We start from the raw sequence: 13,837 nt of genomic DNA on the forward strand, positions 1-13,837 counted from the left end.
GTTCTAAAAGTATATCAGATTTCACCTTGTGAAGTCAAACAGCCTGTGAATGTTTAGAGGAATAGTGTTGGGGAAAATCAGGACAGCAATGGTAATTTTATGCAATGCAGATCAGACAATGAAATGAGACTCCCCCTACAGTAGGGTGAGAAACAGACATGAATTTAATATCAAATATCTATGTAACTCTGAACAATTCATCCTCTGTGCCTCATGTGATTATTATGAACATTAAGTCAATGTACATAAAGATTTTGGAATGGAACATGGCACATTTAATGACTCAGTAAAATTAATTGTTACATTAGGAACATTTGCTATCTTTACAAAAATAATTCCTAGCTGAAGGTTAACCTGCAAAGCATTATATAACTAGTCAGTTACCTCTGTGGATGGCACAGGTGCTAACTGAATGCACAATTGCTTTGTATCTCATTTTATACGGTAAGTTTTCTGTTTCAATTTTCATGGTCTCAAAGCTTCCCCTACATTTACATGTGCATATAATACTCATGATGTTAATAATGCTTATGCTGAAAATTATGATTATAATGATGACATCATCAATGAAAATCCATAGGCACCGTAATCATCAGATCCTAAAGAAAGATGTGAAAGTCACAGTTTGATACGGTACAACATTCGGGAGATGGCACGGCGGATCTCCTTTGTCTTGGCACTGTAAATGAGAGGATTGAGTACAGGAGGCACAAAGAGGTAAATGTTGGACATGAGAACATGTATGTATCGTGGGGCATGCTTTCCAAAGCGGTGCACTGTAGAGACCCCTATCATTGGCACATAAAATGCAAGCACAGCCAAGATATGTGACACACATGTGTTGAGAGCTTTGAGGCGTTCTTCATGAGAAGCAATGGCCATAACAGAACGCAAAATGAGCACATAGGAGAGGAAGATAAAAAGCAGGTCCATGCCAAAGGTAGACACAAGAACAAAGAGCCCATAGATACTGTTGATGGTAATGTCAGCACAGGCAAGCTTCATCATATCTGGGTGCAGACAGTAGGAGTGGGAAAGAACATTGGATCTGCAGATAGGCAGCCTCTTGATGAGGAAGGGCAGAGGGAAAAGGGTGACGAAGCTTCGAGCAGTCACAGCTAAGCCCATCCCAGCAATGAATTCGTTAGTGAGCACAGTGGCATAATGTAAGGGATCACATATGGCCACGTAGCGGTCAAAGCTCATTGCCAGAAGAATCCCTGACTCCATCATGGAGAAAGAGTGAATGAGGAACATCTGGACTAGGCAGGCATCAAAAGCAATGCTGCGGGCATCAAGGCAGAAGGTTCTAAGCACAGTGGGCAATGTAGCCATAGACATGGCCACGTCACTGAAAGACAACATGGACAGGAAGTAGTACATGGGAACATGGAGGCTGGGCTCCAATCGTACAGCCTGCAGGATTACAGCGTTTCCTCCAAGGGCCACAGCATACATCACACAAAGAGGCCCTGCCAGCCACGGATGGAGGCTCTCCAGACTAGGGATACCAGTCAGGAGGAAGGAAGCAGGGCGACTGACATTAAACATCCCCATAACAGGAAGAATCCAGGATGCGTTTCAGGGTCAGATCTTGCTTGGAGAATTCCAAGAGCTGTGCTTACTGGAGGACAAGAAACAAGGATACAGTGAAGAAATGTGTATAACTAAAAGCTGGTTCACTCATGAAACCACCGGTTTGAGAATAAGGCAGGCACACTGCCTTTCTTCATATTTTTATGATCATCAAGCTACAGACCAGGATATCATTTCTCTGCTTCATGGATGCCAAAAGACATTATATGATACTTCAGAAATCTCAGTTAGACATGAGGAACATGTTTCCATCATATTATTCTTATTTTCCATGTATTTTGGTATTTCAAAGGGATCATTTTTACAGAAGGAAAGAAAGTATTGGAGTCACCAATAACTTTTGGAAAGGCTTAAATAGTTCCTTGAAAACATCATTTAGTTCTTATGCTATTAATTATGGAGAAAAATTCATCAGAGCTATAATTTTTATAATCATAAAGGTTTGTATATTTTATTTATATGTATATGTGTTTGATTCCATTTGTTTATGTACGACATGTGTGTGTAGGAGCCAGTGAAGGCCAGAAGAGGGCATTAGATACTGTAGAAGGAGTTACAGGTTATTGTGAGTTGCCATGTAGGTGCTAGGAACCAAAGCCAGGTCCCTGCAAGTGCAGAAAGTACTCTTAATGACTGAGCCATCTCTCTAGACCCCATAGCAAGCATTTATCATGGTGGATACTTTGGAGGTAAGGGGAAGGGACAATAAGAGACTGAGGTAATGGACTACATTTGAACATCAGTTTTCATTGGCACATTGGTACTGAAAACAGGATTTTTAAAAACACAGCAAAAATTTTTTTAAAAAATCATAATAGGACACACCTTGGAAGACAAATACAAACTTTTATTTAAATGAGATAAATAAAATATGTAAAAATCCAATATAATTAATATAATTGGTATGGGGGCTGGAGAGATAGATCAGTGGTTGAAAGGCACAGACTATTCTTCCAGAGGACTCAGGTTCAACTCCCAGCACCCACATGGCAACTCACAGCTGTCTGTAACTCAAAGATCTGACAGTATCACAAGACATATATGCAGATGAAACACCAATGAACATAAAATAAAATTTAAAAATAATTTTATGTGATATGTAGGAAAATAAGGCAAAAATAATAAGAAAAGTATCCCTATGTTTGTAGAGAGACAAAACATTCTATTTTTCTACTGTAAATTCTAAGTATCCAATCAGTATACTCATATTCAGAGTATAGGAGAGCATTGTCCCCAAAAGAAGCTTCGACATCTTGATACTCTCAAAGTATCTGCTGTTCAAAAGACACCTCTGTGTGCTTTCACATTAAACTCAGCATTCATGCCCTTCCACTCTGGACTTAGTCTGACCATCCATCAACAATGAAACATCACTCCCACTCTTTTTCTCACAATCTTGTTTTCATCACCCAATGTATCCCCACATTCCTCCTACACTTGAACAAAGGCGTACACATATCTTGCCATGGTCATTCTCTCAGTTTACATGTGTAAACACACTCATACATACTGTTTTGCTTATTTACACTTCTAGATACGTGCATGAAGATCATTTTCTACCAGTTGTTTTGAGACTATTATTTACATATAACTTAATTCTTATAGCTTTCCTTCTATGAGTGACTGTATTGTGTCTTCTCTCATGGCAATGCTTTTGTTCATTGTCTCATGAAGGATAAGGTTAGAGAATGCTAGAAGACTTCTCATCTGGTTTGCTTGTTTTTCTTTTAGGATACAACTTCCTTTGGGAGAACTCCAGAAATTCATGACATAGCTAGACTTAAGTTCCTTTGCTCTAGAAATCCAGAACATTTATGTCACATAAAACACATAGATTCCGAGTGACTTAAAAAGATGTGTCTCAGCTTTGGGGTCAGTAGTGATGAGGTCAGCCTACAACTCTGGGAGAAACAAATACCTCTCTCTTGACCTTTCCTTCTTCAGCTTCTAAAATAAGTAAGGTCAGACTATGCTTTGAAAGTTCCCTTTGAATTAATATACCACTAGACCCAGCAATTCCACTCTTAGGCATATATCCAAATGAGGCAAGTTCATACAACAAGGGCATCTGCACCACTATGTTCATAGCAGCATTATTTGTAATAGCCAGAACCTGGAAGCAACCTAGATGCCCCTCAACTGAAGAGTGGATAGAGAAAATGTGGTACATTTACACAATGGAGTATTACTCAGCAGAAAAAAAACAATGGAATCTTGAAATTTGCAGGGAAATGGATAGCACTGGAAGAAACCATCCTGAGTGAGGTAACCCAGTCGCAAAAAGACAAACATGGCACATACTCACTCATATATGGATTTTAGACATGGATCAGGATAGTGCCAGTCTGCACTTCCACTGATAGAGAGTCTGGGAAACAGGAAAGAACCTAAAAGATATGCATATATGCATAGTACCCAAGAGAAGAGGATTGAGACAAGATCCCCTGAATGGATGGGGAACATGGCGAGGGGTGGGGGGGGAGTGGGACCTGGGAAGAAGAGAGGGGGAGAAGAGGAAGAGAGTTGGTCATGGGGGAACAGGAAGTTGAGGGGGTGGGGGTAGAATAGGGGGAAGAGGGAATCATAGGATCGAATACAGATCAGGCACCAGAGCGACCTCGAGTGATCTAAAGGGATAACACCAATTGGCAAGCTAAGCAATAGTGGAGAGACCACCTCGAATGCCCATTCCTGATAATGAACTTGATGTCTATAACCATCTGGGAGCCTTCATCCTGTGACTGATGGAAGCAGAGGCAAAGGCACAATTAATCACTGAACTGAACCCAAGGAACCCAGTGACAGAGAGAGAGGAGTGATGAGCAAATTGGCAAAGAATGGGCTGGCAAAACCAGCAGAGACAGCTGAGCTGAACAGGGGAGAGCTCTTGGACCCCAGACGGACAGTGGGGAGGCCAGCATGGGACTGATCTGGACCCCCCAAATGTGAGTGTCAGCGAGAAGGCCTGGGCAACCTATGGGGTCCTGAGCTGTGGATCAGTGTCTATCCCTGGTATACAAACAGTCTTCGTGTGCCTATAGCACAAAGAGGGATGCTCTCTCAGCCTGGACTCTTAGGGGAGTGCCTGGACCCTACCCAGAGTAAAATGACAGACTCTAGATATCCCCTATGTGGAAGGATTTGGCAATAGGGTGGGAGGGTGGGGGGGGAAGGTGAGTGCGGGAGGAGGGGAGGGAGAGGGAACTGGGATTGACATGTAAAACAAGCTATTTAAAATTAAAATAAAAAATGATAAAAAAGAAAGTTCCCTTTGATGGAAGAGGAGGAGGAAAAGAACCCAAGGTCTCAGATATTAATACCCAATTACTGACATAGTGTAAGGCTGTGCAGGATTTTCTCTTTAGGAAGCCTTTTTCAGCTTTGCGGGGCACTGAATAACTTCAGTGCACTATGGTTCCCAGCAAGTCAGTGCCACTTCACTGTGCTTGCAATGATTGTCTCTCTTTTGTGTTTAGTACTCGGTAATTGCATACCCTTGTCCCTTAAGGACTGTGTCTTTGAGATTCAGAACTTGGCATCCAAAATTGACTTTTGTGTTTTCCATCTGAGTAACTCCAGATTTAGTTTTTGTAGCTCTGGCTGTCCTTGAGCTTGTGATCCCTCTGTCTCATCATCTAATACTCTTGAATGCTTAAACAAAGGTGAGTGCCACTATGTCAACTCCAGTTCTTTGTAGTATTATGTAGAACAAAATCAGAAGTCAAAGAAGAGAATCGAAATAAATAGGGAACGGAGAGAAGAGAAGAAAAGGGTTAAGGTGTGAATCTGTTTGAAGGGCAGGGCCAAAATCATTCTAAGTCTGGGAACCCAAGTCTTAGAAGTTTTGGAAGAAATAATGTCTGACAGATCCATGATTAGATTCTTTCCTTCACTGGGTGGTGCTAAGATTATGAGTTTCCTGGAAGTCGGTGAATAAGGAAACAGACAGAAAAAAAGAACATTTAACTGTTGGCTATGATTATGTAAGGTTCTCTGCAGAGACCTGTTCAAGAGATTACACATTTAATCCCTGACATATGTGGCAACAGGCTCAGTGATGAATGCCCACCTCACAGGTCATGGTGAATAAGTGATACACACAGTTTTCACAGAGATTTTTAGGACTCAGGATCTTGAGGAATCATTAAATATTACAGTGGAAGGAAAAAGGGAAATTATGATTTTGTGTTTCTGAGCAGAGTTTCCCAGGAGCCTGTGAACAAGGAGGGTAATGACTCAAGCAGACGCATGTGAAGAAGAAGACATCAAAAGCATGACTCCAAGACCAAACGGTTTCTTTTGCTTCTAGAAACTAGAATGTATATGTGACTGTATCTGTACAGAAGCTAGTGTGATAAAGGGAAGGTCCCTTTGGCAGGGGTCAGGCTGCCCTGGCTCTGGTACACACTGACTTTGGCAAATAATATTCACTCTAACTAATCTATGGCTGTTATGTTAAAGGACAATATAAATTCTTTCCAGCTTTTAAAAATATTACTTAATTAAGTAGTGGGTATCTATGGAGATTTGTATGAGTCTATAAAGGAGTGGGAAATAGGGAGAGTTGGTTTCTAGGAGGGTTTGTTTACAGACCATAGATTTCAATGTATGGCACAAATGAGAAAACACTAGAAATGGCTAGCTATTTATGACTCATCTGTAGGCAAAACAACTGACTTCTCTTATCCTTTTAATGTCCCAGGGACTTTAAAAAGACCTTTCTTAAAGGGTGTATTGTAAATTTCAACAAAAATGTTTTCTCATACCATATTTTTTTCTTTTAAATTGAGATTATAATATAATTACATATTTTTGCCTTCACTTTTATGCTTCCAACCTCCCTATATATCACTTCTTGTTCTCTTTTGGATTCATAGCTTTTTCATAAATTATTCTCATGTGCACATACACACACACACACATATATATATACGTATACACATATATAACTATTTACATACACATATATGCACATACGTATTCCTTAATATCACTAGCTTAAATCAGTATAATGCTATCCATTTGTATGTTATCAGAGCTAATCACTTGGTATTAGATAACCAATTGGTGTGTTTTATCTGGAGAATGCTATTTCCCCACTTAGAATGGAAAATGTAAATGTGAAGTCTGGTTACCTGTGCCAAGGATAGTAGATAGTCTTGAGTTCTGAGTCCTGCTTTGCTACCTGAACTTGTGGCAATATTGCTAATCCTTAGAAAAGTTTGACTTTTGAACTTAGAAGTTGACCACGGGAAGGAAATTACTTGGTGATGTAATTACAAAATAAGTGAGTGATAACTCCAGAGCAAGAACCTGGTTTTCAGCTCCTCTTATTTCTGCCATCTCTATTCATTCTATCAGGAAGCTGTTGTCAAGACACCATCTATGTAGCCCATTTCACTCTCACCTTCTCTTACTCAGGTAAGACACCATGTATCTACCTAGCCCCTCTTACTCAGGTAAGCGCTCTCTTGAGCAGAATTTCAGCCATCTCACTCCCTCCCCTCAAAGGTTCAGAACTCACCAGAAAACAGGCAGATGAAATACACTCTCAAAACACATTCTTCTTTTTGCTGGAGTGAATTCATGCCTGCTAATTTTATATCTTACCCTAATCTCCACAGAGAAAGAGCACAGTGATATTGACTTTGTGTCTGGAAATTCTGCAGGGAGGTCCTGGTCTCCTGAGGTCTTTAAAGAGACTGGCACAATTAAATCATGTACTGTTTCAGCTGAAAATGAGCTCAGCTAATTCTCACACCAACATGGCATACTCTCTGAAGATTAGTGGGCAGACCCATAAGGCTCAATACCCAAGAGATCTCAGCTTTATGCAGTAAATAATGTACAAGTTCAGGAAATAAAGAATGAAGGGAACATAAGTGCATATTTTTATTCTTGCCCCTTTAAATATGTTGAGTGGGGCCAGTTCTTCCTAAATCCTTCATTGATACTCAGTTCTCTGAATTTTCGGGATCATATCCAGAAAGCAAAGTATCCTCAGATGTACATCTAGATTTTACAGTCTAGTGTAACCACACAGCTAGCCAGCATTCAAAATTACAGCCTTTGGTTTTCTCCCATTCTTTATTTGCTAACACCGCTCTCTGGTTTTTTGTTGAGGAAAGAGGCAAGTTCTATGGTCCAATGGCACTTAGGTATTTAGTTCACCTATTACATATTCAGAACAGATTTTTCATTTGTTGATTTCCTATTCACAGACGCTTTTTTTCATTGTTTTCTCATACTGTGTTTGATTTAAGTTAACATGCCATTGGCATTTATATTTATGAGTCCATCCAAATTCCAAATTTCCCTTTGTAAGAGCCATGCACTCATTTGAAAAGGACACAAGCCAGAATCACTCTGTCTCTCTAGGATGTGCCTCATCCATGAAATGCAAGGCTTCTTCTGATCCATGAATGACTGATCTCAGTTCTCCAGTCACTTCTTACTTAATCCTGAGAAGTGGCAACTTCAATATTTATTTCCAGTCAACAAGGCTAAGTGCACATCATGTTCTGTTAATGGTAGGATTCAGATGTATGTGAGTCACATTCCAGAAAGCAACAAAATCAGAGTTTACTTATAGTCCAGTCAAAATATTAGCAATTATGGTATTGGCACAAAAAAAGACAGGTAGACCAATGGAATCGAATTGAAAACCCGGATATTAACCCACACATGTATGAACATATGATCTTTGACAAAGAAGCTAAAAATATACAATGGAATAAAGAAAGCATCTTCAACAAATGGTGCTGGCATAACTGGAGGCTGGCATGTAGAAGAATGCGGATAGATCCATGTTTATCGCCATGCACAAAACTTAAGTCCAAATGGATCAAAGACCTCAACATAAATCCAGCCACACTGAACCTCTTACAAGAGAAAGTGGGTGGTACCCTTGAATGAATTGGTACAGGAGACAGCTTCCTGAACATAACACCACTAGCACAGGCAGTGAGATCAACAATGGGACCTCCTGAAACTGAGAAGCTTCTGTGAGGCAAAGGACACAGTCAGCAAGACAAAAAGGCAGCCCACAGAATGGGAAAAAATATTCACTAATCCCACATCTGACAGAGGGTTGATCTCCAAAATTTACAAAGAACTCAAGAAGCAAGTCTCCAAAACACCAAAGGATCCAATTAAAAAGTGGGCTGCAGAACTAAATAGAGAATTTTCAATAGAGGAGTCTAAAATGGCTGAGAGGCACTTGAGAAAGTGCTCAACATCCTTATCCATCTGGGAAATGCAAATCAAAACAACTCTGAGATACCATCTCACTCCTGTCAGAATGGCTAAAATCAAAAACACCAATGACAATTTATGCTGGAGAGGATGTGGTGAAAGGGGACATTCCTCCAGTGGGAACAAGTGGGAGTGCCAACTTGTTCAGCCACTTTGGAAATCAGTATGGAGATTCCTCAGAAAAATAGGAATAAACCTACCACAAGACCCAGCAACTCCACTCTTAGGCATATATCCAATAGATGCCCATTCATACAACAAAGATGTCTGTTCCACTATGTTAATAGCAGCATTATTTGTAATAGCCAGAACTTGGAAGCAACCTAGGTGTCCCTCAACCAAAGAGTGGATAGAGAAAATGTGGTACATTTACACAATGGAGTACTATACAGCAGAAAAAACAATGGAATCCTGAGATTTGCAGGCAAATGGATGACACTAGAAGAAACCATCCTGAGTGAGGTAACCTAGTCACAAAAAGAGAAACATGGCATGCACTCTCTCATATATGGATTTTAGACATAGACCTGGAGAGTGCCAGCCTACAATCCCATGGCCAGAGAGTCTGGGAAACAGAAACTTCATTCAGTGGCTGATGGAAGAAGAGGCAGACTCCCTCGGTTAAGTACTGAGCTGAACTCAAGAAAGCCTGTAACAGAGAGGGAGGACTGATGACCAAAGGGATTAAGACTGGGCTGATTTAACCCCCAGAAACAGCTGACCTGACAAAGGTTAACTCTTGAATCCCAGGCATCAGCCTGGGAATCCAGCATGGGACTGATCAAGACCCCCTGAATGTGGGTGTCAGTGAGGAGGCCTAGGTGATCTATTGAGCCTTGGGCAGCAGATCAGTACTCATCCCGAGTATACACACGGACTTTGGACTCCCATCCAACAATGTGAGGTGCACTCTCACTCTGAACTCTTTGGGGAGGGTCTAGGCCCTTCCCTGTATGAAATGACAGACTATGGACACCCCCATGGAGGGCCTCACCCTCCCTGGGGAAATGAGGGGATAATGGGGGGGGGGGTTGGAGGGAGTGCACGGGAGTAGGGGAGGGAAAGAGAGAGGGACCTGGAACTGACTTGTGAAGCAACCTTGTTTCTTATCTAAATTTAAACTGAAAAATAAATAAAAATATTAGCAATTAACATAAAGAATTATTAACCACATGTTAGAGAACATGACAGATAAACCAAAATTCATAGGTAACGTTAGAAGTAGCAAACTCAGGAAATGGCTTCTAAGCCTAGGACTGGATGACAGAAAGGAGGAATTTGGAATCATTACATGGTACAGTCTTGAAATAAGAGTGCTACAAAGCTGAAAGTCAGATTTTTAGGAGACTAATGTGGGGTACAGAACTAAACAGAGAATTCTCAGTGGAGGAAGCTAAAATGGCTGAGAGACATTTAAAGTGCTCAACATCCTTAGCCATCAGGGAAATTCAAATTAAAACAACTCTGAGATACCATCTCATTCCCATCAGAATGGCTAAAATAATAAATACCAATGACAGTTTATGCTGGAGAGGATGTGGAGAAAGGGGAACATTCCTCCACTGCTGGTGGGAGTGCAAACTTGTACAGCCACTTTGGAAATGAGGATCGTGGTTCCTCAGGAAAATGGGAATCAGTCTATAACAAGATCCAGCAATCCCACTTTTAGGCATATACCCAAAAGATGCACATTCATACAACACGGACATCTGTTCAACCATGTTCATAGCAGCATTATTTGTAATACCCAGAACCTGGAAGCAACCTAGATGCTCCTCAACTGAAGAATGGACAAAGAAAATGGAGTATTACTAAGCAGAAAAAAAGCAATGAAATCTTGAAATTCACAGGCAAATGTATGAAATTGGAATAAGCCATCCTGGGTGAGGTAACTCAGTCACAGAAAGACAAGCATGGTATGTACTCACTCATATATGGATTTTAGACATAGAGCAAAGAAGTACCAGCCTACAATCTGCACCTTCAGAGAAGCTAGGAAACAAGGAGGACCCTAAGAGAGACAGACATACATGATCCCTTGGTAAAGTGGAAAGGGACACTATCTCCTGAGCTAATTGGGAGCATGGGGGGAGGGGAGAGGGAGTTAGAAGAAAGAGAATGGGAGAAGAGGAGGGGAGAGGAGGACATGAGAGAGTCAGGGGAAGAATAGAGGAGAGCAAGAAAAGAGATACCATAATAGACAGAGCCATTATAGGTTTAAAGAGAAATCTGGCACTAGGGAAATGTCCAGAGATCTAGAAGGTTGTCCCCAACTAACAATCTAAGCAATAGTGGAGAGGCTAGCTGATAAAAGCAGAAGCAAACAACTACAGCTAAACACTGAGCTGAACTCTGGAATCCAGCTGCGGAGAGGAAGGAGTAATGAGTAAGGGAGTCAAGACCAGGGTGGAGAAACCCACAGAAACAGCTGACCTGAACAAGGGGAGGCTCATGGACCCCAGACTGATAGCTAAGAAACCAGCATAGGACTTTTCCAGACCCCCTGAACGAGGATGTTAGTCTGGGGGTCTGCTTAATCTATGGGGCCTCTGGTAGTGGATTAGTATTTATCCCTAGTATATGAATGGACTTTGGGAGGGGGATCCACACAAAAGGATACTCTCTCAGCTTAGACACAAGGTGGAGGGTCTAGGCCCTGCTCCAAATTATATGACAGACTTTGAAGATCCTCCATGGAAGGCTTCATTGTCCCTGGGGATCAGAAAGGGGATGGGATAGGGGTCAGTAGGAGATAGGAGAGGAGGGGAGGGAGAGGGAACTGGGCTCGACATGTAAAAGAAGCTTGTTTCTAATTTAAATTTTAAAAAAGGGAGAAAAAGATTTTTAGGGGACACCATCGATCAGGTGGTCATGGACTCTCCAACATTCAGAGGAGAAGTTAGTTGTGTTTGATATTTGCTCTTCAGAGAAAGGGGATTGGAGGAGGATTTTCTCATGTTTTGAGGTATTTAAGAACACTAACTTGTTTCAACTAGTGTTGAAGCTGCAATGTGGAACCAACTAATGCATCTGGTATTAGTCACCAGAAGTACTGTTGAGTGACACAGCAGTATAAAACAAATATGGCCATGAGAGCCTCCTCCCTGACTAGGCTCTTCATGTCTCATAGCCACATATCTTAAGTGCTGATTGGCAAAGAAGGGACAGCTATAAAATCACAAATAACACTGAAGATGGAATTGAGAGATCAGTTACAATACAATGAGCATAGATTTTGAAATGAATTTGATCCTGGAAATTGTTTAGGCAGATTTCAAAGCAACTGAGAAGGTGAAGACCGGGCAGGGATGCATCCTGGAGATTACAGTAACCAGATGCTACTACTGTGTAATGATGTGAGGTGAAATTATTAGATATCAGAAAAGGCGAACCCAAGCACAGAAGTAATGGAAGAGGTGTGGTCTACATGACAGACCCCCTGAGGTAGGCTGGGGCAGACAGACTCTGTACCTGTGAATGCTTCCCACCAGCTGAGTTTATCTAGAGAGTGACTGATACAGGACTTTGGAATATTCTAAAAATTGCAGTTCAGCACTTGTTATATGGAGAACAGACACACAAGGGTGTGGAGTGGATTCTAGGGCAAACAAGCTTTGCCTTGTTAGAATGAAAACTAGCTAGTTCATCTTACTCTGATTTTTTTCAAGACAGGATTTCTGTGTGGCTTTGGAGGCTGTTCTAGAACTAGTTCTTGAAGACCAGGCTGGTCTCTGACTCACTGAGTTTCACCCACTTCTGCCTCCAGAATGCTGGGAATAAAGGTGTGTGCCACCACCGCCTGATCTTACTCTGATTATAACGTTGGTATTTTAGGATAAATGATCTACCATGGGTCTTCAAAGTCACAATAAGCACTAATCAAAATGCTAGCTAACTCACCATAAGACCACAAAACATGACCAGGTAACTGGTGAAGTCTGCCAACTTCTGAGGAATAGAGATTTTATTGTACTTAACAATTTTCTTTTTCAAAGTCAGGCAGATTTCTCTGGGAGCTACTTTAGAGTTTATGTATTAGTGAACCCTACCCTTGTCTTCAGAACTTGACCTGTCCAAGGAGACTGATGCCTCTTTGTTCATAACACTGTCAATGTTCCACGAAAAGGTGGCTGTGCATGGTTCCTGCCTACTTATGTGTCCACCCTATTAACCACTTATATAGTCATCTTGCTTTTTGGAAACTTTTCAAACTTGTTGACATGATTATACATTCCCTTAAATGTGTGAGCATTTATATCATTTATTGTAATTCAATATTTTATGTGGTCCTTTGGTTACTTGCAAACATAAAATGTGAATATTAGTAAGTAACCTAGTGTTCAAGGATGTACCTGTGGGATCTGGGGAGACTATAGCTATGTATGTTTCCCTGCACCATGTTTAGTGTGTTGACATCCCGTCAAGGAAATATTGAAACACTAGTAGGTGTGGATGATGACATCAAAAACACTGAGGCCGAGAATGAGATCCTCCTCCTGGGCGCAATTCTCCTTTGTAACAGCTCCCTTATTCGTTGATGTCACCGTGCTAATTATGCCAATTTCCTGCTCTTCTATTTCATAAAGACTTTTGGGATTTGGAGGGATTCATAAATTTATGTCCTAAAGAGATGTACTGAGGCCGCTCTGACGGCTGGATCCACAGCACAGCACATCCAGCTACAAACAAAAGGCACAGCTTCCATCCAGTGAGTCCTCCTCCCTTAAGCCCACCATAGTGGTTTTTATTCTGATAGCTTAAATGCTGTCATTTTTCTAATCTGAGCATCTCTTCTCCACAATATATCTCCTATTAAAGGCAAGAGTCACAGGAAAATGGCAGGTTCCTATCAGAATCAAAGCTCTGATACCCAATTGCTTGTCACTAGGCTAAGAGGATGATGCATTCAATTTATACTTTGTCTTGAGGGTTTTACAAACCTCTTATTTAAGAAGCCTATATTTTGAATTATGATTCTCTGTACACA

General features: G+C 41.1%; 1 protein-coding gene across 1 annotated transcript; it reads right to left on the reverse strand.

Annotated features, from left to right (window-relative positions):
- Positions 1-618: 618 nt before the first annotated feature.
- LOC101842759 (olfactory receptor 51I2) lies at positions 619-1,557 on the reverse strand. The gene has a single exon (XM_005087268.2). The coding sequence runs from the start codon at positions 1,555-1,557 to the stop codon at positions 619-621; it is 939 nt and encodes a 312-aa protein (XP_005087325.1).
- Positions 1,558-13,837: the final 12,280 nt, after the last annotated feature.

The sequence above is a fragment of the Mesocricetus auratus genome, unplaced genomic scaffold (genome assembly GCF_017639785.1).
Source record: "Mesocricetus auratus isolate SY011 unplaced genomic scaffold, BCM_Maur_2.0 Super-Scaffold_4256, whole genome shotgun sequence".
NCBI lineage: Eukaryota > Metazoa > Chordata > Mammalia > Rodentia > Cricetidae > Mesocricetus > Mesocricetus auratus.

Coding starts and splice junctions, on each gene's coding strand:
- LOC101842759 (XM_005087268.2), bottom strand. CDS start 1,557: ATGGGGATGTTTAATGTCAGTCGCCCTGCTTCCTTCCTCCTGACTGGT.